We start from the raw sequence: 22,968 nt of genomic DNA, 5'->3' as shown, positions 1-22,968 counted from the left end.
AAAGGGATCCCTGGCTACAAAAAGTCTGAGACTAGAAACAGGTACACGTATTAAAATTCTATACTTTATCCATCTTTATCCATGTAACCTGTGTACCGGTTATCAATTATAAGTCACTCATGTAGCAGCAGTGCAATGCATAAAATCATGCCTTCAATTAAGTAATATTCATATCAAACACCAGAATGTGGGAAAAATATGATCCTGTTGATTTATACTGTGGCATACTTGTTGGTGCCAGACAAGTTGGTATAAGTATCTCAGAAACTGCTGAACTCCTGGGATTTTCATGCACTACAGTATCTAGAGTTTAATGGTGAGAAAGAAAGAAAAAACCTCAACTGAGCAGCAATTCTGTGGGTGGAAATGCCTTGTTGGTGAGAGAGGTTAGAAGAAAATAGAGCCTGACTGGTTCAAGCTGACAGGAAGTCTACAATAATTCAAATAATCACTCTTTACAACCATGGTGAGCAGTCAAGCATCTCAGAACACACAATGCACTTTAACCGACCACACTGGTTTCTACTCCTGTCAGCCAAGAAGTGGAGTCTGAGGCACAGGAAACTGGAAGACTGGAAACACTGCCTGGTCTTGGCATTGCTCTGCTGCCACATGATTGGCTGATTGCATAATTGTATGAAAAAGCAGGGGTACAGGTGTTCCTGTTAAAGTGGCTGGTGAGTGTATACCGGAATAATTATAGTAAAAAGGAAAACTTGAGTCAAGACAGTGACTACGTTTACATGGACAGCAGTAATCTAATTATTGACCTTATTCTGAGCAAGATAATATTGTGATTAAGGTGTTTACATGAGTCGCTTTTAGAATACTCCTTTCATGTTCCCGTTTTACACGTTATAGAACATAGATCGATTAACAGCACACGTCATTACGTCACCGCGCCACGCCATTCAACGTTTCCTCCAGAATTTCACGTATCAACATACAGTTCAGCTTCGTTAAGGTACCATATATAGTTTTGGATGTTTTTATAAAAAATTTTTACGAAAGCTTCAAGTGCGGTTAATTATTTGTCGTGCTGTACGTGCAAATAGACGACTGCTTGAAGCCGTGGGCTGCGTCCCAAAATGCGTACTTACCTACTCTATAGTAGCCGAGATACATGTATTTCACCTACTATACGCCTATAGTAGGCAAGTACGCGGTTTCGGACACAGCCGTGCTCTCTTGTTTGCCGTAAAACGGTTGAGCACTGTCGTGTGTGATCATGTCCTGTCGCAAAATGCGGTGAAAACTCTCACATGACGTTAATAGTGTGAATAAGGTGTGTACATGTCTGTAATGCACGTCGATAATGCGACTAAAACAGGAATACTCCACATGTCTTAATTCCATTTGTGTTTACTTCGAGTATGACTTTAATCTGATTAAGGTAATTAAAAATGGCTGTTTACATGGTAGTTTCAGAGTATTGTCTTAATCGGGTTAATATCAGATTATTGTTGTCCATGTAAACGTAGTGAGTGTTGTCTATATATAACGTATCTGAGGTTTTGAAGATAGGGATGTACAAAAACTTTCACATTAGCAACTTCAACTGAAAAATGCCTCTCCTGACATACCTTTCATCTGCTGAAGGCTCTTTTTGCTGTAGGTGTGGCTTGACCCCTGCCATGGGTCTCATATTGGTAGATAAGGCCTTGATTACATAGTTGATCTCATTCTCTCGAGTCACATCACTATCGTACCCTGCAAGGAGCCAAAAGACAGAGAGCAGAAGATGAGATGACCCTTCATCCGGCACACCAGAACACAGTCTTTAAACTGAAAGAATACTTTCGTATTACAAAATGTGCTCCTATTTTTTAGAGAGTGACAAGCTTAGAATGTCAATCAGCAATATGACTGTATCTTTTGAGCATGCTGTATGGAATGTTGTTTTTTTTAAAACAAAAATTAAGAGGATAATATTCTAATTATATCTTTGATATCTATATATCTATAGGCAACTACAACATATAGAATTTAGTGTGCTTCTCTCACCCCCATCATCCTCACTCTCGATGTCGGATTCCTCACTATCGCACTGGTGCACTTCCCGACAGCCCTCAGTGTCGTGGCTCCAAATCATCAGAGACGTGTCGGCTCCACCCACCGTCACCAGCCGAGAATCATCATGTGTCCAGCGCACGTTGGTCACGTGGGTGCTGTGGGCCACATATCGCTTGAACTTCGCATATTTTCCCTGATTAATATTAGAGAACATTTAACACAATTAAGTGATCATCAAGGCAAATAAATAAAGTAAAGCAAAATGAAGTTTTACAATAGAAACAAAACTGTTGCTTGATAATCAAACCTAAAACATTAGCTGATCTGTACAAAAATAAGTTTTATTCAACCAAATAATCCAGAACCTCCCCAGTATTTTATTTGACATGACTCATTCTTACCTTAACAGGATACCTGAAAAGCTTGACATATCCAAGGTCATCGCCTGTTGCCAGCACCTGTTTGTCGTTGCTAAGACATGCTGTGGTTACCTCGGTAACCTCACTAACCACTGGCCAGATGCCCTCACAGGAGCTCCCCAACACACATGTCCATGTGCTCCACTCAATCTTCTCCACCTAGACATAGACACAGCACAGAGATTCAAATTGAAGGCTTTCACAATCACAAGCCAGCGAGGTAAGTTCCTGTGATAATGCACTAGTGATCTTAAGTGCAGCCCAATTCCTTGTCTCCAAATTTAGTCCCACACAAATGAAAAGTGGGCCATGTTCTTGCCCTTATGAGTGCCCTTACTCCATTTAGACCTGAGATACGAGCAAGTTACAGTAACCACAACAACACCCTGAGCATCTCTCACCTCTACAGCAGGAATGGTTTGCTTCTTCCCACGAGGGGCCTCAAAAAATAGCTGCTCCTTAGTGGCAGTGTTGACCTGCAAAAGCTTCCCTGATGAAAGAAGGCACAGCTATAATAAAGACTCACAATACAAAGTGTACAAAAGATTCATTATGAGGAACAAATACATACAAGCAAGAAAACAAAAATATATACAATGTATAAATATTACAACAGTCTAAGTTTAATTTGTTTACGATATTCAGTAACACCTGAATATTATTCTTTATTTATGTCTATATATGTAGATATATTTATATATTTTTATATAAATATTTATATATTTATATATTTATGTCGTTATTCTTTATTTATGTCTATATATTATAGATATGATTTTTACCTCGTTTGTCCCAGTCCAGGTGAGTGATGTAGTTCATAGAGCCTTTGCATACACCCACTCTCTTGCTGCTCATCACGTTGTATATATCCACGAAGGTATCACCTGAGGCTACTGCCAAATATTTCCCTGAACCTGTGGCAGGTGGACCCATTTATCAGCTCTAATTCATTCTCATTACTATGCTCGTTTTTGCCACTAAATGTCACATCACAATATGTGAAAAGGCAAATGCAGCTTGTACTATCGCTTTAAAAATGTCATACACAATTGACTGTTAAATTTCTCAACCTCTATAATTCAACTAGTCTGAAAACTTACTTTGTTTCTTTGCAAACCTGAGCTAGTGTTATTTTGAACTTTTTCACTTTTGAATGTCTTGCAGTTTGACAGGCCCTCTACTTTCAAATTCAGATCCTGACAGACACTATTTGTGGCTCAACTCAGAATAGACTCAGTACTCAGTATGATGTGTCTGGCCTCTATGCCGGCTCCAGCGTGCTGACTTACCAGGAGAGAAGCGGATATCGGAGATGATGTCCTTGCGGTGGTGGAATGACACCAGGTCCTCCAGAGTGTCTGCATTAACAATGAGGAAGCAGCCGTCGTTTAGCCCCACTGCCAGAGCCTTGCCGTCCGGAGAGAAACAGCAGCAGCGACCACCTGCAGTTAAACAAACGCAGTCACTACATGCTAATCGCCACTTTATGGATTCAAGTACTAACAATGATAATGGATCTTTCAATTGCTTAAGGCTTTTGGAGAGCCAGTAACAGTAAAGCATCCTGCAAGTACCTTATCTAATTCTACAGAGATGACAGTTTGAATAATTTGATTAAACTTCTTTGGTCAATCCTTCTTGCATGGCTTTTTTTATAGTGCAACATAAACTGAATGCCACTGACTAGTCAGGACCTTTTTTTGCTTCAGAAACTTTCCTTAGTGCCTTTGCCTTCAAGCAATCAATATGCTTTTAAGAATAACTGGCATTTTAAGGGCCTATTTTGATGTACTTTAAATTATGGTCACATTCAAACATCAGGTTTAGTAAAGTACTCATGGACTAATTAGATACAGCACTCACTAAAGCTTTTACTGTAAATTAAGGAAGCCCCAGACTACCTTTCTTGAGTTTGCGCACAGCGAGCATGCAGTGGCTGGGAGAAAGGTCCCATATACGCAGGGTCTTGTCATCACTCACAGTGGCACACAGAGGCAAGTGAGGGTGGGTGGCCAAACCCCACACTTCTCCCTCCATATGACCCTGGTCACACAAAACAGTTAACACATTTCAGTTCAGTTAGCACACACCATGAGTAATGCCCTTACATAACACACTCTCTCACTGCAACAGTTAGTGCTGCGTTACCAAAAAATCACTGCAGCATATCGATCATACTTGCATGGTAGAGAGAGAGAGAGTTCAATGTGATGCACTCTCTAGCATACAGCAAAAGGCTATGAGGCTCTACAATACTTTTCAGAATCCAGGCACAAAGCAGTGGCTTAATTTGGACAGAACATAAAACATCAAGACATATCGTTTGAACACACAGCCAAGTCTCTTGAAACCTATTCAACAATCCACTTGAACTAGCATTGACAGGTTTTTTTTTTTAATCTTCTTGATGAATAACAACAACAAAACAGTCAAAAGAAGATGCCGACTTGGCTAGAGAGCTGTGATTGATTTGCTGACTAAAACGCTTTAATAAACAATGGTTACACTGCAGTAGTCATCTTAATTAAAGAACTCCATACCCATGTATGCCATATTTTCTTTGTCTGTGTTCTTCTTCTTCTTTTTTTTAATAGAACTGAAACACTTTGTAAGCCCAAATTAGCACTGTTCAGAAAGTGCACCTGTTAGGACCTAGCCACAGAAACACCTGCCTGCCCCAGCACAGCCTTTCCAGTCAAAGCCTAAATAACACTATCCAAATCCAGCAGAATGTTAATAAAATACTAACTACGATGTTGTGATGTCCTGACAAGCAAATTGTATTATTTAAAATATGATCTCATTCAGTGTATGTCGGAGAATTACTCTGGTGTGTTAATTACATGTGTGTGTTAATTATAACATATACTGTACAAGATTCTCATTCATTCTAGACATACAGTAACTGTTGTATGTGTTAAAGGACTATATTCAGTCTATAAGGTGAATAAATGACGTTGACAGTCAAAGCCCAGGTTTATACACTCACTGAGTGCTTGATTAGGAACACTAAACTAATACTGCTCTCAAAACAGCCTAGCTTCTTCGTGGCATGGATTCCACAAGATGTTGGAAACATTCCTTTGAGATTCTGGCCCACATTGATATGATTACATCATGCAATTCCTGCATTGCATTGGATTGGATTGGATTGGATTGGATTGGATTCAGATCAGGTGACTGGGAAGGCCACTGAAGACCACTGAACTCGTTGTCATGTTCATGAAACCAGTTTGCGACGACTTTTGTTTTGTGACATGGTGCATTATCATGCTTGAAGTAGCCATTAGAAGATGGGTCAATTTTGGCCATGAAGGGATGCACATGGTCAGCAACAATACTCACATAGGCTGTGGCATTCAAGTGATGATTGATATATATTAAAAGGTCATAGTGTGTTAAGAAAACATTCAAGAAAACATTCCCCACACCATTACACCACCTCAACCAGCCTGAACTGGTGACACAAGGCAGATTGGGTCCATAGATTCATGCTGTTGGTACCAAATTCTGATTCTACCATCTGTGTGGCTCAGCCAAAATTGAGATTCATCACACCAGGCTACGTTTTTCCAGTCTTCAACTGTCCAGTTTTGGTGAGCCTGTGCCCACTGCAGCCTCAGCTTCCTGTTCTTGGCTGACAGAAGTGGAACCCAGTGTGGTCTTCTGCTGTTGAAGCCCAACCGCCTCAAGGTTTGATGTGTTGTGCCTTCTGAGATGCTTTTCTGCTCACTACAATTGTACAGATTGATTATCTGAGTTACTGTAGCCTTTCTGTCATCTCAAAACAGTCTGGCCATTCCCCGTTGACCTCTCTCATCAGCGAGACACTTCTGTCAGCAGAACTGCCACTCACTGGATGTTTTTCTTTGTTGCACAGTTCTGAGTAAACTCTAGAGACTGTTGTGTGTGAAAATCCCAGTAGATCAGCAGTTATAGAAATACTCAAACCAGCTCGTCTGGCACCAACAATCATGCTATGGTCAAAATCACTGACATCACATTTTACCCCCTTCTGATGGTTGATGTGAACATTACTGAGGCTGCTGGGCTACATCCGCATGATTTTATGCTGGCACACGATTGGCTGATTAGGTAATTGCATGAATATGTGTACAGGTGTTCCTAATAAAGTGCTCAGTGAGTGTATTTGGCATGAAGGGTAAAATCTCTGAAAGGCCCTGTGGAGTTTAGCAAAGAGAAAGTAATATAAAGACAGAGTGGCTGTAGAGTGAAGGACGTTAGTGTATATGAATTGTATGACATGTAGGAAAATGAACTGGAAAAAAAACCCCACAGCTCTTCTACTTACCTACCTACTGTGTCATCATTCCATATACACATATGGCTTCATTTAATTTAAAAATAACGTCAGAAGTTTTTTAAATGTCTGGAACTGTTCTCTATTTAACACTGTGAACTCTATAATACATCTTTACTTGACATGCAATGAGCTCTGTTCACTGCATAGTAGTCTACAGTACTTTAGTTCCCTGACACACATTTAACACCTAACAGTGCATGCAATTTATCACCCTGATTTAGTTCAATCTATCTGATGTGTACTACTTTCCACTGTAGTGCTTTATGAATTGTTGTAGTAATAACTTTATCCACTGGCCTTATCAAATACGCATGACCAAAAACTGAATATATTTAGACGTCCTAAAGCTTGTACTAATTTCTCTAAGTAATTACAGATAAGCTACACAGAAGCATGAACAATGGTTATAGAGGGTACATTATAAGAAAAATGTGATCTTAACATTTCAACAATGATGAAACAAAATAAATAAATAAATCATTCATCAAAAGGCAATGATTATTAGATGTGATAGTTAGGAGAATGAGGGAGACATGGTTATGCATAGCTCTATACCTGGACTAAGAGAGTGATAGGCCCACTTTTATCCACCTCCAGAATCTCTCCGTTTTTTGTTCCTACAAGTATGTGTCCATGTCCCAGAGATATGGCACGAATGGAGGGGTTGTCTTCCAATAATAATCCTACACAGAGAGGATTCATCATGGGATGCAATATAGAAGAATTTTCCAAGGCTTTGCAGGTCACTGCTAAGAGGTGCTACCAATCTCACAGACTCACCTTTGGACCCTGGGGCAAGCACAGATCTCTTGATAGCATATGTCTTGAGGCACCTCTCAAACGTGTCATCCCACAGAGCGACTATGCCATCCTTCCCACCAGTCACAAACCCCTAAGTGTAGGGACAATGAAAACCATTATTCTCTGCTACACCACTAGTAAAACATGACAGCTCCTGTATGCTGTTTTCAAGAAAGCTTTATGAGATTACCACTTCAAGTGTGATTATAACATTCATGCTGTCATTTCTCTCACACACGCTCTCTAGCACCTTTTCTAGAGCATGCATGCTGAAGACTGGTCCATCATGAGCTTTAACTGTCTTCACTAGGAACATGTCCCTCCAGATGCAGATGTCTCCAGTGCATGTTCCAGAGAACACCATCTCCTCTGTCCAGCCATATACTGCGCACATCATGGTCTCAGTCTTCCCTATGCCGCCCTTCTTCCCAATCAGACCTCCACCTATGATATCACAGTAGTATGCTCAAATATATCTTGTGTAGACATAGTATTATTACATATTACATGTGATATAGTAATTATTACAATTAAAGGTATTCTTTTGTGTTTAGTGCAAAGCAAATGTTTAGTCTCACCTGCTTTATGCCAGAACTTCATGTGCTTCACCCCAGCAGTAATGAGCTTATCAGGCATATATGGGTTGATTTTAACAACAAATATCTTGTCCTTGCTTCCCCTGTAACATGAAATGAAGAAAGATTTCAAAGACACATCACAGAATCACTAGGAAAACATTTTCATAATATTAGGCACATATCTTCACATGCAATTGTGTTTAAAAAAAAAAGAAGAAAAAAAAAAGGTCATAGAATAAAGCTGCTCCCTGTCATAACAGAGAAGTGTAAAAGATCATGGGAGCCAAAGCCTGGCTGTAATTGAGCTGTCTTCTGTGCCATTTTCACTGTCTGTGTCCCAGTCGCCAAGACAGTCATGCTGTCTCACTCCCCACTTTAGGCCCTGTCACAGAGCAGGCAGAGCGCTGAGCAGTGGCTACACTGTCAGAGCCTATTTACATCCACCCACCTCTCAAACCTCACCAGAGCCCCGTGGTGCAACCAAGTCATGTGCTCCTATACTACTGAGATAAGATATACAAAAATTTGGAGTTGGTGAGGAGGAGAAAAATTGTTTTAAAACACTATTCTGTACCTTGTATATGTAATTATGTGAACACATCATATTCAGAATATACACAATTCCCAACAAAACATTTACTATTTATAGATCCATCACATGAAAACAATTATCAGTGCAGCCTTGGCACAGTTGCTATTTTCAGGAGCAATGAAAAAGACAGCAGCGCCTGATGGGTTAAATATACTTTTGACTGACCCATAATTACTAAGCTGCGACTGTTGAGTGTGTTATGACAGGAGGATTAGAAGGGTTATTTCCTGGTTTAATGGCTCATGAATAAGCACTGAGTCTCAGCTCTCCACATTCATCATGAGAAATAGAGCAGCACGTTAACCACCATGTCTGACTGAGAGAATGGGCTATAAGAAAGAATGGGCTATACAGGAATGGAGCAAAAAACAATTGTTACTGGGAATGTAACATTAAGATAATGGAAATTTGAACAGTCTGTTAATGGAAAATAATTTGGCTTATCTAATCTAGGGTCTATAAAAATCCAATTTTCATGCAAATTAGGTCATAAATCTGGGCATACACTGCATGACAAAATCTAAATAGATTTCAAAAATGGAGTGCATTTTTTTGCACTTAGTGGCAGTTTTTTTTGAACAGATGTTTTAAAAAACTAGATCATTAAGTCACACACACAGTATTTTTACAACAACAAAAAAAAAAAAACTAAAAATCCCAAATTTCTAAAGACTCCCAAAGACAAAGTGCAATCCTATTACAACAGAAATAAACAGTTGAACACAGTGCAACCTGCAGGACATGTTTGTTCTATTGTATACACACCATAAGCATACTAATTAAGTTAGCAATTCATGACTCTTGTTCTCATAGCTCCATGATCATTATGAAAAAGGTGGCTAACCGGAAAGCTGAGAGCTTTTCTCCTTTCCTCCAGTCCCAAAGCACAATAGTGTGACTGTCATCCAGACCCACTGAGGCCAGTCGCTTTCCATCCGCTAAAGACAGACAGACAGACAGACAAACAATATCAACAATGACACTAATAGTAACACATCAATGTAGTTCATTACATAACATATGCCTAGCTATCATGTTATGAATGTAACAAGATGTCACCACAAATACATTATGACAGAAAGTAAAGGCGTGAGGGAATTTGCATCTTCCAGTATTTAGTCACACACATAATTAAAATGTGCAGCGTATTACACATGGAGCACATGACTAAAGAAAATGATGTACATGACGCTTAAATTAGTTTTCAGCCCAGACTTTCTCCACCTCCCATGCTCCGCTCTCATGCAGAGAGTCGGATGCTATTTCCAGCTAGTAGACAGGCAGGCAGGAGACACAGAACTCACAGTCTAACAGCATTACTGAGAGAGTGTCTGTAGCATATCATCAGTAAAAGTCTTATTTTAGAGCTGAAAGAGCTCACTGATGCTGTTACTTATTTCAAAATCATACACTTTTTAGATGGAATCAAAATCGGTTTAAGTACTTAAACTAGAATCTAAAAAGTAAATCGAGTTTAAAGAATCGCTACTATATGTCATGTTTATTAAAACTAAATACTGTTCATTGTCACAGTACCTGAGAAGTCAAGTGCACACACTCCAGACTGGTGGAATCCTTTGAGAACAGACAGAGGCTTCAAAAACTCTGTTTCCCAGATGTGTATGGAAGAGTCTCTTCCCACCTGTTCAAACATTTTTTATGAACATTTATATGAATTTGAAAGATTAAAAAAAAAAAAACCTGGACATGAACAGGTGAATCAAGTGAACATATAGAAATAATTTGATAGTGTGAACACAAGAGACTATGTCTTATTGGGGCATAATTTCAGGATCTAATTAAAACATTTGAAGAGATCCAGCTACATGAGCATACTTGGCCTGTAGCTATGTAATCTTTGATGGGGTGGATGGCCAGACAGAGGATGTCATCGTCGTGGCCAAGGTAGAAGCGTTGTGTGTTCTGCTGTCTGTTATACACCACCCCTACAGCAGCGACATGGTACACAATCTCCCCGGTCTGAGTGTAGAACAGGTTACTCCTGCAGTCATAGCCTCGGTAACTGAAATGTAACAGCCAGACAGACGACACTGTGAATCGACCATGAATCCAAATAAACAATAGAGGGGCAAAACACTGCAGGGAGATACATTACCCTGAGAGTGTATAATGGTGAATAGGGTCCACCATTTGTTTGCCACAATGCATTAACGATATAAGGATGAATGGGAGCGAGCTTACCCATGTATAAAGTGCAATCTTAGTCCGTTAGCTGGAGGTCTCTCCCTTTTCTTCATAGCTGCCACTCGATGCTTTTCTTTGTACTGCTCTTTAAGTTGAGGTAGATCTTCTTTGTAAACCTGGAATTAAATATTAAGGACATAAAACCTCTCCACTTAGTGCCACAGGTAACAATGGTGCTCACTGATATAAAACGTTGATTGGAGTACAGTGTTGATGTGCAACTTGCTGTGAACAGCTCTCTTCCTATGCAAAAATTATTTTCACAATGATGGCCTCACAGACCTGTCGTCGGTACGTAAGCTGTGTTTCTTGCTCAATCTCCGAGTCCAACTCAGGCACGTCTGATTGGTCAGAATCCGACTCCTCGCTGTTTGAATCTGCCAACATTTCTGTGAGTTTAGTGGGGAGAATATTAGCTGGAAGACGTATTAATCTGAGTAACCTATACATTTTTCTGTACTGAACTGCCCCACTTTGCAGCATCCCCACAAGTCAAGCTGACAGCAAGAAATGCTGATGGCTAAGAAATAGCACTGCCAAGATGAGTTGTGATGAAACCATTAGGAAAATTAACTACTATGCACTATACTGTAATGTAAAATGGGCAATGCAGCAGCCCTCCAGCATTTATGTTTCTAAGTGATAAGGAGAATTTGAAATGATTCGAATGAATTAAGCATTGTAAACGTTATAGTCAAGTCCTTAAGATATTCATTAAAAAATAATGAATAATATATATTTTTTAATTGTATGATTACAACTGCATAATAATTCTTAATTATTGAACTGTACCTTGTGGGGCTATATGGAGAGTATCTTTTGATTTCCTTTCAGGTATAAATTTCCACTGGAACACTGAATGGTCAGCTCCACCAATAGTGATCACCCACTGATAATCATGTGACCACCTAACATTGGTTATGTGTGCAGAGTGGCCTAAGTACTTTTTGAATTTTGCACCTAGGACAAAGCAACAAAATGTGTATTCAGACACAAAGAGGCAGAACATCACTAACAAAAAATAGGCCAGGCATAGAAAACAACCTTTAAAGCACACAAACCTTTCTTTATGCATGGATATCGCAACAATTTAACAAATCCATAATCATCAGCCGTTACTAAAATTTGACTTGAGAAGTTGGCATCTACAGAGTTGATGTCATTGATGTCAGAGTATTTGGGCCATATCCCATTCACTTCTGGACCAAGAACACAGGTCCATGAGGACCACTGGACTAGCTTCAGCTCTTCTCGGTTTGTCACCTCCTTCCCAGCTGTACAAAAAAAAACACAGGAGTACATAAATAACTGAGCTTCTAGTTGCATCAAATGACGTCATTTTCTATTAGCATAATGTTACAACTCAATGCCTATTAACTTGACACAAAGACATAACAGTTGGGAAGCTCTAATAAATCATGTGAGTGTTGTATAGGGGAGGAGAAAATGTGATGATCTTACTAGGCATTCTGTAGAATAGCCTCCTGCCACTGCCATCGTTGGTCTGCAGATATTTGCTGTCAATGGACCAGTCCATGTGTGTGATGAAGCTGGTGGAGCCCACACATTCACCCACCTTCTTATAGCGCTGCACCACGCCGTAGATATCTACCGAGTTATCATTGGAGCCCACGGCCAGGTGAGCCCCATCAGGAGAGTACTTTAGCTCATGAATGGCTTCCTTGCGGTCTTTGATGTGCACCACCTCTGTCATGTCCCTATGAAAATGACCGTATTTTACAAGTCGACCCTTGTACTACTCCATTGCACAGTACTGTGATTACACAATGGCAACCTCACCGATAAACCTATATTTCCATGAAATTTAAGATCACATACCTTATCATGCATGTTATTGATAACGCTTTGAACATATTAGACTTAATCCCATTACTTAACAATTAGGGCTGTCAATCGATGAACATTATTAAATTGAATTAATTACATGATGTCATGTATACCAGAGAAGGAACTCTGAACTACAGTTCCCAGCAGCCACTGTACCTCAATGCATCACAGTCACATGACCACCTGCACCTGAATCACGTCATGTTAACGAGCACGTATGTGTATATAGCCACAGTTTGCACTGCACTCCTTGTCTTATATTTGTCTTTCATTGCCATGTTATGCTCGTGCTTGTTTTTTGTTTCTTTATACTTGTACCTTGCCACAAGTTCCATAGTTCTTGTTTTTTGTTTTGAACTTTATTAAAAGTAAATCTGCACTTGCATCCATCTCCGCCTTGAAATCGTGTCACATGATGTGCAGATTAATTAATTGGATTTAATCGTAATTAATCGCACAACCCCCAAAATATCGTTTAAAGTCATTATTGTGTTAGATGAGAAAAGCATTGAATAAACATTACAAAAAGTAGCTTTAGAAAGAAATATAATTTTTATTTGATTCAACATAGAATTTATTACACATTAACCCCCTTCCACCATATTAACAGGCCTCCAGTCCACAGCAATTTACGGAAGCCCTACGTGGCCATGCATTTTTTCTTTCTTTCTTGTTTTTTCGCGATCACGACTTCATTTTCTCATGATCTCGACATAACAAGTTGTTTTCTCGTGATCTTGACATAACAAAAAGCTGTTTTCTCATGACATCATTTTATCATGAGAAAATCTAGCGTCTTGTGAATGGGACTGGTGTTGCATGCACATTGGTGTCTTCACTATCGGCATCATACTGTAAATGTAATTGCTCGTTGTAGAGATGGACTTTATCTCCACATTAATAGAGAGGGGTGTCCCCTTCTTAAGTGTCGGACATTAATGTGGAAGTCGTCAATCACTGACACACATAGAGCTATTTCAGCTCGAGTGAGTCCTTGATCAATGTAAAAACGATTTTGTTCATCCATGATGCTGAGGGATTGCGCTAAGTTTTTGCTTCCTCCAGAACAATAAAAAATAGTTGTTATGTCGAGTAAACAGAAAAATTAAGTTGAGATCACGAGAAAACAACGAAGAAAAAAATGAATCACGCATGGCCGCTTAGGGATTCCATAGCAATCCATTTAGCTATCGCGTTAGTTTTTCGTGTGTAGATTTTAGAGTGTAGACTTACCAGCCGGGGTTGTGCTAACTGTAGAGCTCGCTAAAACATGCTTTGAGTTCAGGTGGTATTTCAGGCTAGAATTGCTTCAATGGTATGAATATACTTTATTGCAGATAAGACTTTGGTTTTATCGGTTCTTCCATCTGGATTTGTTTTGAATTTTAAATTTCCCTTCAGAGGGGCCAAGCAGAGCTTAGTCTCCCCTTGTATCATGCTCATCACTAAGCAACTGCATGCAATGTAAGATGATGTACAGGTCTGGGGCGGGGCGGGGTGGGTTAAATGCGTTATTTTTTGCGTTATTTTAAATGAATGTGTTACAGTAAACCGACAGCCCTATTAAGAATACAAAACCTTTGAGGTGTTCCGTTTCTGCAGTTTAAACTATACGTATATCTCCGTGTTCTTGGCTAGTTATCTATGCCTTCGGCTGGTGTACACAACCCACCTGACTCTCAGCACAGTGAAGGAGCCATCCTTCATACCCAGCGCTAGGTGGATGCCATCAGTGCTCACTGCTGCACAGCGGATGGGTTCCTCCATGTTACAACGTGCTATCAAAGCATGGTCTATCAGGCTCCATATCCTACACAATATTGGAAAAGTCAAAACACAACATGTCAAAGATGTACTGCTCTTTAAAGAGTCTGCAGTTTTGTATATGCTTTTTTTTAAATTTGAGGACAAAGACGACTTTTGTACCGGACAGATCGGTCATCGCTGCCAGTCATGGCCAGGGGTTTGGTGGGGTGCACTGCCAGGGCCCAGAGCTCGCCTTCACAATGACCCTGCATGATGAGGAAAGGCTTGGTGCGGTCATGCACCACCACCTCGAAAATTTCACTGTCCTGAGTGCCCACCAAGATGTGATCCCCTCTCCAGCACACACTGCGCACTGACAGCCCTAAAAGCATATAATTAGCAATGGGTATTCTTTTAAATCATACACTTAGCGACTTCAATAAATCTGTTAGACAGCGAACACTGACGAATGTTGAAATGAATCGAGGACATTGGGAGAGCAGACAAGGAGGGTATTAGGACTTTGCTTATGAATGTAGACATCTAAAGAGCTGCAGAGACGCTGGTGCTAGGCATAACACGGTTGAATTCAAAGTGGGGTTGTTTGAACATGGTAACCTCGTCAAGTTAACCCACCTCTAGAATTTTCAGCTCTAGCTACTGACGAGTCAAAGCAAATTGAGTAAAAGAGCAAAAGAAGAAAGAGAGTCCATTAGCAATTAAACACTGCATCATAATGATTCTAGTTAGATGATTAATGCTTTATCAAAATCTTTATTATAATATTTAAAGCTTTATGTAATGATCCCAGTACCAAAAGGTACAGCATATAGTTGGAAGGCAGAAGGAACTAATAGACTGTTTATTACCTTTATATCCCTGGTCTGTTTCCCTGAGGTCAATGACAGTGATAGGTTTGAAGCTCAGGTCCCACAGTCTGATGCAGCCGTCCCTGCCACCTGTGGCAAAGCCCTCTTCACATGCATTCATGCTGAAAATCCCTGACTGCAAAACCACACACATACAGCTGTGAGTAGAGAGAGAGAGAGACTGAAGACAGCAAAACCATCAACGTATCCTCATGCAAAAAAAAGAAGAAGCATTCTTTAAGGTCAAACTTAACTCTACACTGCTTGAGCTGTAAACCGTTTCAGTATCAGATTAATCTTAATCAGATTAATCAAAAGTAGTGAGTACATTACCAGACAATGATTTGGAAACACCCATTAAAGTGTTTTTACAATGTTCTACTAATTTAGAATATTTGTGAAGACTTCAGCCGTGTTAAATAGCACACTTTTTATATAAGTACTCGCTTAAAGTGACAGTGAGAGCTAAAAAAAAATTAGCATAAAATGCAATATCTTCATATATGATAATCTTATTCCAGAGGTTGGTTTGCTCCATATATAAGATGAAACCTTATTATTTCGCTCTGCAGTTAACTAATGATTAACGCATTTGGAAAAACTGCCTTTTTTCCCTTTCCCTTCTTAAATACAGGGTGTGCAAAAAGTCTGCATACATAGGGGAAATGAACACTTTATAGCAAAATGTCCTCGAAAATTTTTCATTCTTAGTTTATATTCTATATTTTTTCAGACAGCCTTTAAAAATGCCTTGAACAAAACAACAACATATTGAAATCCTTCACATGGCTGGGTTGAAGGTTGTGGTGGACATGCAGTTACATGCATAACACCAGATATGTTAACACAAGTTCATCGCGAGTGCGAGAGGCGACTCTGTGTGTGTTTACAAAGAAATGGCACTCGTGTAGATGATGTTTTGTAAATAAAGTTACATTTTGCTAAAAATTGTTAATTTCTCCTATGCATGGAGACTTTTGGGACACCCTGTAGTATGGTCCAGTCATGCAGGTCGCAGGTAGGTAATGCAGTGGCACACCGCGTACCCCATGCGCCCCCTGTATGGTCCGTATCAAGTTGAGTCCCTTCCAGACGTAGATGTCCCCGTTCAAGGCACCGGAGTATGTGACCTCATCCCTGGCACACGCCACACAGAGGATAGTCTGCAGCTCGCCTGTCCTCCCGAACACGCCACGTTTAGCGGTCAGAGCATTCCCGCACAAACTCCAGAACTGAGGAGGAGAAAGAAAAGCAAAGGAAGGACTTAACAGATTAAATACATATTAAAAGTAATCTTGAATATTATAACTGACTTACATTATATAGATATATTATATATTACAGTATATAGATGTGTACTTTGTGCATCTTTTGACACACGCTATTTAAAAATTCTTAGATAATAGGTCCTAGAGAGAGAGAGAGAGAGAGAGAGAGAGAGAGAGAGAGAGAGAGAGAGAGAGAGAGAGAGAGACTGCAGAGCTCCATGTCTCACACAGACCTGTCTGAAAGAGCATTATGAGAGCCACAAGGTCACCTGTGTGTGTGTGTGTGTGTGTGTGTGTGTGTGTGTGAGTGTGACCTCATCCTGACAAATAAAGAAGCAGTGTGACTGAACTGAGCAAGGACAGGAATATATATTTATCCTCATACTGTAAATTCATCAACCATTTAGCATTCAGTTCCATGAGTGCACATTGTATACAGTTTCAAACTTTGCATTTAATCTTTTAATCAGTAATGTGTGCTCATGAAGACACCCACACATGGCAGTGTTTTCAATGTCAATAAGCTTCTGAGTCCAGGTTAGTCTATACTGGAGTACTAATGCATTCCAATATGAAGGTCTTAAGAATCATAAAGACATAGCGAGGCTAGGTGTTGCTTTTTTCTCCACACTGAGCGATCCTGCCTTATTGAGTGGGCATTCAGGATGCCGCCAGGCAAGGCCAAACCATTCAAGGCCAAACAGCTACAAAGTACAAAAGGCGAAGACAAAAGAGGAAGAAAGCGAGAGCTTGGCTCACTGAGGAACGTGTCAGAAACTGACTGCATTCTGCCAGCACAGCAACAAGCAGCACTGAATCACAGAGCTTAGGTTTGCAAGTCTGTTCTTTGGAAAAGCTTTTAATGTAATCAAAATGAGTCAGTGCTATTTATCTGCCAAACCACTTCACAAACACACAAACACCACCACACTACCACCATCACATCTCCTGAACGTCCACACTGTGCTTACAGGACGTCCAGCTTCTTCATGTTCTACTCTTTACGCAGTGATATAGGTTTAATCCAGGGACTTTCAGGAGAACGCTTGTAACAAACGCATAATGGAGCACAATCCCCCTGTGTGTTAACTCTTGTGAAACAAAAATGATTTTTGAAATAAAGTGTGGGTAGCACAGCAGGCATCACTGCCACCTGATAGCTCCAGCGTCCCCAGTTTAATCCTGAACTCAGCTTACTGTCTGTCTGGAGTTTCACATATTCTCCCCATGCTTGTGTGGGTTTCCTCCATGTCCTCCGGTTTCCTCCCACGAGTGGCTACGATCAAATTGACCCTCGGTGTGAATGAGTGTCCTACGATGGAGTGCCATCATATCCAGGCAGTTACTTAAGATGGCTGGCTGAATGCATAAAACATGTTGATCTTTATTATTCGTCAACCTTTTAGGCTACGTTTGAATTTTGAATTCGAATAGAGCTGTAAGTGTTGTGTCAGACTTAACGGTCAAATTCAGAGAAATAGAAAACGGTTCCCTCCTGCCTTTTAAGAAATTATCCACCTAGAGTCATCTACATTATAACGAACAGTGCAGTACGTGGGAAAAGATGTAAATCAGAACAGTGACTCCTTGGAATATGTAGAAATACATAGATCTAATAGTGATCATATTTTCTATTCTACAGCTGATTATGTAATTGAATTGTACAGCAGAACAATGGGGTGAAGATGTGACTGAGCTTTAGGAGGCTGTATTATAGGATGTAGTAGTGCAGGCTCTCCTCCAGCAGCTCAGTGAAGCTTAACAAACCACTAAGCTAAGAGCAAACACACACACACACACACACACACACACACACACACACACACACACACACACAACCTCCCTTCATGACATTAACACAAGCAAAACCAGGGCCCTCTTCTAACACTGAATAAATCAAGCCGTGACTTCAGCTGTTCTGGTAGTAATTATAAGATGGCAGAAAATCCTGTATCCCAAAGCCACCATGCTTCCCTGTGGCTGCCTCGCAGAGAGAAAGATAGAGAGAGAAGGAGATTACTTCAGGCTAAATCTCCTGCATGCACTGAGTGCTGTAATCACTGACTGAGCACTGGGCCTGGGAGCAGATGTCACATGGTCCAGGAGGGAAAGGCTCAGGAGCAACTGCTACACTGCACTGTCATGGGAGAGGTGGATGAGTGAGTGAGGGAGAGAGAGAGAGCGAGAGAGAGAGAGAGAGAGAGAGAGAGAGAGAGAGAGAGCAAGAGAGATCAATTAAGGGGACAGTGTCTTAGAGCCATGGCTGCTTGGGCATATGGATTAGCTGGAAGGAAAAGAGAAGCTTTTGTTAAAAGTACGAGGTTTTGCACTTTTAATTCCATCTATCCAGCCATTTTCCATACTGCTTATCCTACACAGGATCACGGGGGGCCTGGAGCCAATCCCAGGGAACTCAAGGGGCAAGACAAGGTGCTCCTTGGACAGGGTGCCAATCCATCGCAGGGCACAATCACACACACATTCACACACTACAGACAATTTGGAAATGCCGATCAACACAACGCATGTCTTTGGACTGGGGGAGGAAACCGGAGTACCGGTACCCGGAGGAAACCCCTGAAGCACGGGAAAAACATGCAAACTCCACGAACACAGGGCGTAAGTGGGAACCCCCAACCCCAGAGGTGCGAGGCAAACGAGCTAACCACTAAGCCACCCTGCCCTCGCTCTTTTACTTAACATTTAGTAACTGTGATAATCACACTGATGTGTGCACTGATGTGTTTTAATTCTTATAACACTCACAACTGATTTATATCCTCACAATCATGTAGACTTGTACTGTCTGCGAAACCGCACACTACAGTACAAAATGGCATGTCAGTCTTGGTGATATGATAATATAATATCAATATCGTGATGTCACAATATGCTTTTCTGAGATGTCGTCAATATGATGTCTTTTTATGTTTTGTAAAATGTCAAATTAATTTATTTTTTTTAAAGATTTCTAATATTTTTCTCCATTTCAATGTTCAATATTTATATATATATTTATTTATTGTGATACGTCCTGTGTTATCACAGAAATGCCTTTGAGAATCGCAGAGGGCTGTTTGGATCAAAGCACTGACTTCTTATTGAACGTGTATGACTTGACACTCACAGCCATGAGATTAACGCATGTAGTGCAGCACAACCGGTGCGAGTACCTCGCCACAGTATTATTCTACCAGAGAGAAGGAAATTACAAAATCATTCAGCGGCCTTGAAGAAGCTAAAAAGGCATCCAGCACTTAGTACAGATCCTTTCATTAGTATACCAGCATAAGCTGAATCAGCAAAGTACTTCAACGTTTTCCCAATCCCCCTATTATTCAGTAGCGCTGCTCCAGTTAAAAACAGACTTTCATCTAAAGAGCTACATTCTAACTCAATATACAAAAACTCTCAAACAGAACCTGGTAGTACATCCTACTCTTCGACACTCCAGCTAATTATCAGGCTGTGTTATACCAGGAAAATCACCATGCCGAGCTGGACTCTAGCCCTGTCTCTCCACCCACAAGCACAACTCCAGCTTTGTGCTTTTACACAGTGGGTGCAGGGTTTCAAAATAAATACTAGCTACGTGATTTTGTAACATGTGGTGGAAATGAATGTACTGTTTTTCCAATCAATCTCTATCAAGGTTTTAATTCAGTAACATTACTGGACGACCTACAATCCCTTTCAGTGTATTTTCATTCATTTTGATTAGCTTCTTACTGTTAGCTTATGTTATTAATCTACTATCAACTCGAATAAGAAAGCACGTTGTCAAACGTTTCAGTGAAGAGATTTTTTATGCGATTTTCTTCTGACTGGCTTGATTATGGAGAGACATCAGCAAGGCCAGGACATGCAATGCAACATACACTCACCGTCCACTTTATTAGGAACACCTGAACACCTGCACATGCATGCAGTTATCTAATCAGCTAACCGTGTGGCAGCGGTGCAATGCATAAAATCATGCACATACAAGTCAAGCCGTTCAAGTAATGTTCATCAGAATGAAGAAAAGTGTGATCTCTGAGACTTTGATCGCGGCATGGCTGTTGTATCAGAAGGGCTGGTTTGAGTATTTCAGAAACCGCTGATCTCCTAAGAATTTCACATACAACGTCTCTAGAGTTTACACAGAATGGGGTGAAAAACACAAAAAACATTGAGTGAGCGACAGTTCTGTGCGTGGAAACGCCTTGTTGATAAGAGAGGTCAGAGGAAAATGGCCACATTGATTTGAGCTACCAGGAAGGATATGTAACTCAAATAATCACTTTTTACAACCGTGATGAGCAGAAAAGCATCTCAGCATGCACAAAACATCGAACCTTGAGGTTGAAGGACACCACATTGGGTTCCACTCCTGTCAGCCAAGAACAGGTATCTGAGGCCGCAGTGGGCAAGGGGTCAGATTAGAAAAAAAAAATTAGTCTTTTTTCCAGTCCAGTTTCTGGTACCAACATCAATGCCATGGTCAAAGTCACAACTTTTTCTTCATTCTGATGTTTGATGTGAACATTACTGGATGCTCTTGACCTGCATCTGCATGATAATTAGCACTGCGCTGCTGCCACATGACTGGCTGTTTAGACAACTGCATGAATGTGCAGTTGTACAGGTGTTCCTAATAAAGCAGACGTTGAGTGTATTTTACAACACAAAATAATTATGATGCTAATTATCAGTACCTTAATATGCTTGACTCCACAGCTCACCAACTTGCTCTGCTGATACAGGTCCCATGATATGTCAAATATCTTTTTAAAAGAAAAATAAACAATCAGGGGAGTGGATAATTATTACAGATTTAAAAGGGTTATTTTTACTGAACACATTACGACATGGGAGTCTTTGCATCCATCACTATAAACCATGCAGACTAATATGATAGTAACAGGAAACATTCTGTGCTTTTGGGTATGCATGTATAGGAAATGGGGTACGATATTGACTAGAAATACAATTAGCTGCACTGTTCGTTTAAAATATGCCATCAGAAAGCAATTTCCTGAGTGCATCTTGGACCCAAACACTTAATCAGTGCTAACTTATTTATGGCTGTCTGAGTTGAGACTGTTACTTATGAGAAATCATTGATGGGATTCATGTAATGAGAGGATGAGACATTACTGTGTCCATTTTTAATATCTTATGTGCTGTGTGTGTGTGTGTGTGTGTGTGTGTGTGTTCTTACCCTGTCTGTATGACCGGGAGCAGCTGCCAACACTTTTCCTCTCCTCCAGTCCCATATACAAATTGTGTTCTTGGAGTCAAGACCAACAGACACCAAACACTACAGAAGACATCGTCAATATAAATTTATTTAGTGTTGTATCTTTCAAAATCAACAAAATCAGCTGTATAATGGCACCCTAGACCATTCAGTGATTTTCTGGGTTGTGAACAGATGCAGGTTCTGTGCAGGTCCTGAGTAGTCAACACACTACATTAGAAGCTAGGGGGATGTAAACTTTTAAACAGGATAATTAATGGAAATTGATATTATTAACATTTTGCAGATTCTGCAGGCGAATGTAAACTTATGACCTTAACCATTTCTCCATTCCAAATATGTCTTCAAATGCTATAGGTTAACTTGCCCAGGTACTAGAGCTGCACCAGGGCTGGTTTTGGTTTAACAGCTTCATTTTCAAAGTGGATGCTGTGAATGGCTGATTTATTGGCACTCTGAGCAAAAATAACGAGATAGGGATAGCTGCAGGTTGGAGAAAATGGGTGTGTCCAAATGTGGGGCATGTCTAAAGGTAGGAGCGTGTCTAAAGGTTTCTCCTTGGTGAAAGGAGCTTCTTGCTTGGAACTGCGTTGGCCAATCAGGGTTAACCCTATAAGATATGTCATTTGCTTCAAACTGCAATGTTTTTTGATCAACGCTTCCAGTATTTCCAATGTTTTATTACTTATCAGACAAAACTTTCATGTTTTTAGTTTGCATGCACTTGCGGTGAAATTACAGGGAAAATTACAATACAACTGTAAATCCTGGTTGTATTACAAGTTAAACAGAAAAAATTGACACTTCTATGACAGATATGTTTTTGCAATCATGTGCAGTCAATACAACGGTAAGAGACAAGAAAGCAAATTTCGAACTTATGAACTTAACAGTCTTCTTTTAAGAGATATTAGTATCCTTCAAATAATAATTGTAATTTGTTCTTGATTATTTATGATCCTCATCAACGGTGCGCAGAATTAACCGCTGGTACACCAAGACCCAAACAAACGTGCACTGGTGATGATGTCGGGAACCCGCGGCCATGCCATCCCAGTTGACA

The 22,968-nt window shown here is 40.2% G+C and overlaps 1 protein-coding gene across 5 annotated transcripts in view; it reads right to left on the bottom strand.

Moving 5' to 3' along the window:
• The window catches only part of eml5 (EMAP like 5), a 57,530-nt gene that overhangs the window by 14,041 nt on the left and 20,521 nt on the right, over positions 1-22,968 (bottom strand). For all 5 annotated transcript variants that reach the window (XR_008396971.1, XR_008396972.1, XR_008396970.1 and 2 more), the window contains exons 3-27: positions 21,867-21,965; positions 21,361-21,429; positions 16,442-16,627; positions 15,396-15,531; positions 14,707-14,908; positions 14,453-14,590; positions 12,394-12,650; positions 11,994-12,206; positions 11,725-11,892; positions 11,215-11,321; positions 10,930-11,048; positions 10,564-10,750; positions 10,264-10,369; positions 9,572-9,665; positions 8,136-8,236; positions 7,808-8,001; positions 7,537-7,648; positions 7,312-7,439; positions 4,334-4,475; positions 3,722-3,874; positions 3,215-3,346; positions 2,834-2,922; positions 2,415-2,591; positions 2,005-2,206; positions 1,584-1,710 (exon numbers count right to left, since the gene is read on the bottom strand). Coding sequence is in view for 2 of the 5 variants with exons in the window: in XM_053682552.1 (XP_053538527.1) it covers positions 1,584-1,710; positions 2,005-2,206; positions 2,415-2,591; positions 2,834-2,922; positions 3,215-3,346; positions 3,722-3,874; positions 4,334-4,475; positions 7,312-7,439; positions 7,537-7,648; positions 7,808-8,001; positions 8,136-8,236; positions 9,572-9,665; positions 10,264-10,369; positions 10,564-10,750; positions 10,930-11,048; positions 11,215-11,321; positions 11,725-11,892; positions 11,994-12,206; positions 12,394-12,650; positions 14,453-14,590; positions 14,707-14,908; positions 15,396-15,531; positions 16,442-16,627; positions 21,361-21,429; positions 21,867-21,965 (3,638 nt within the window). In the remaining 3 variants the exon portion in view is untranslated. The remainder of the gene's footprint in view (positions 1-1,583; positions 1,711-2,004; positions 2,207-2,414; positions 2,592-2,833; positions 2,923-3,214; positions 3,347-3,721; positions 3,875-4,333; positions 4,476-7,311; positions 7,440-7,536; positions 7,649-7,807; positions 8,002-8,135; positions 8,237-9,571; positions 9,666-10,263; positions 10,370-10,563; positions 10,751-10,929; positions 11,049-11,214; positions 11,322-11,724; positions 11,893-11,993; positions 12,207-12,393; positions 12,651-14,452; positions 14,591-14,706; positions 14,909-15,395; positions 15,532-16,441; positions 16,628-21,360; positions 21,430-21,866; positions 21,966-22,968) is intronic.

This window comes from Ictalurus punctatus, chromosome 9 (assembly GCF_001660625.3).
Source record: "Ictalurus punctatus breed USDA103 chromosome 9, Coco_2.0, whole genome shotgun sequence".
In the NCBI taxonomy this organism is placed as follows: domain Eukaryota; kingdom Metazoa; phylum Chordata; class Actinopteri; order Siluriformes; family Ictaluridae; genus Ictalurus; species Ictalurus punctatus.
This window is presented reverse-complemented; position numbering and strand designations above follow the sequence as displayed.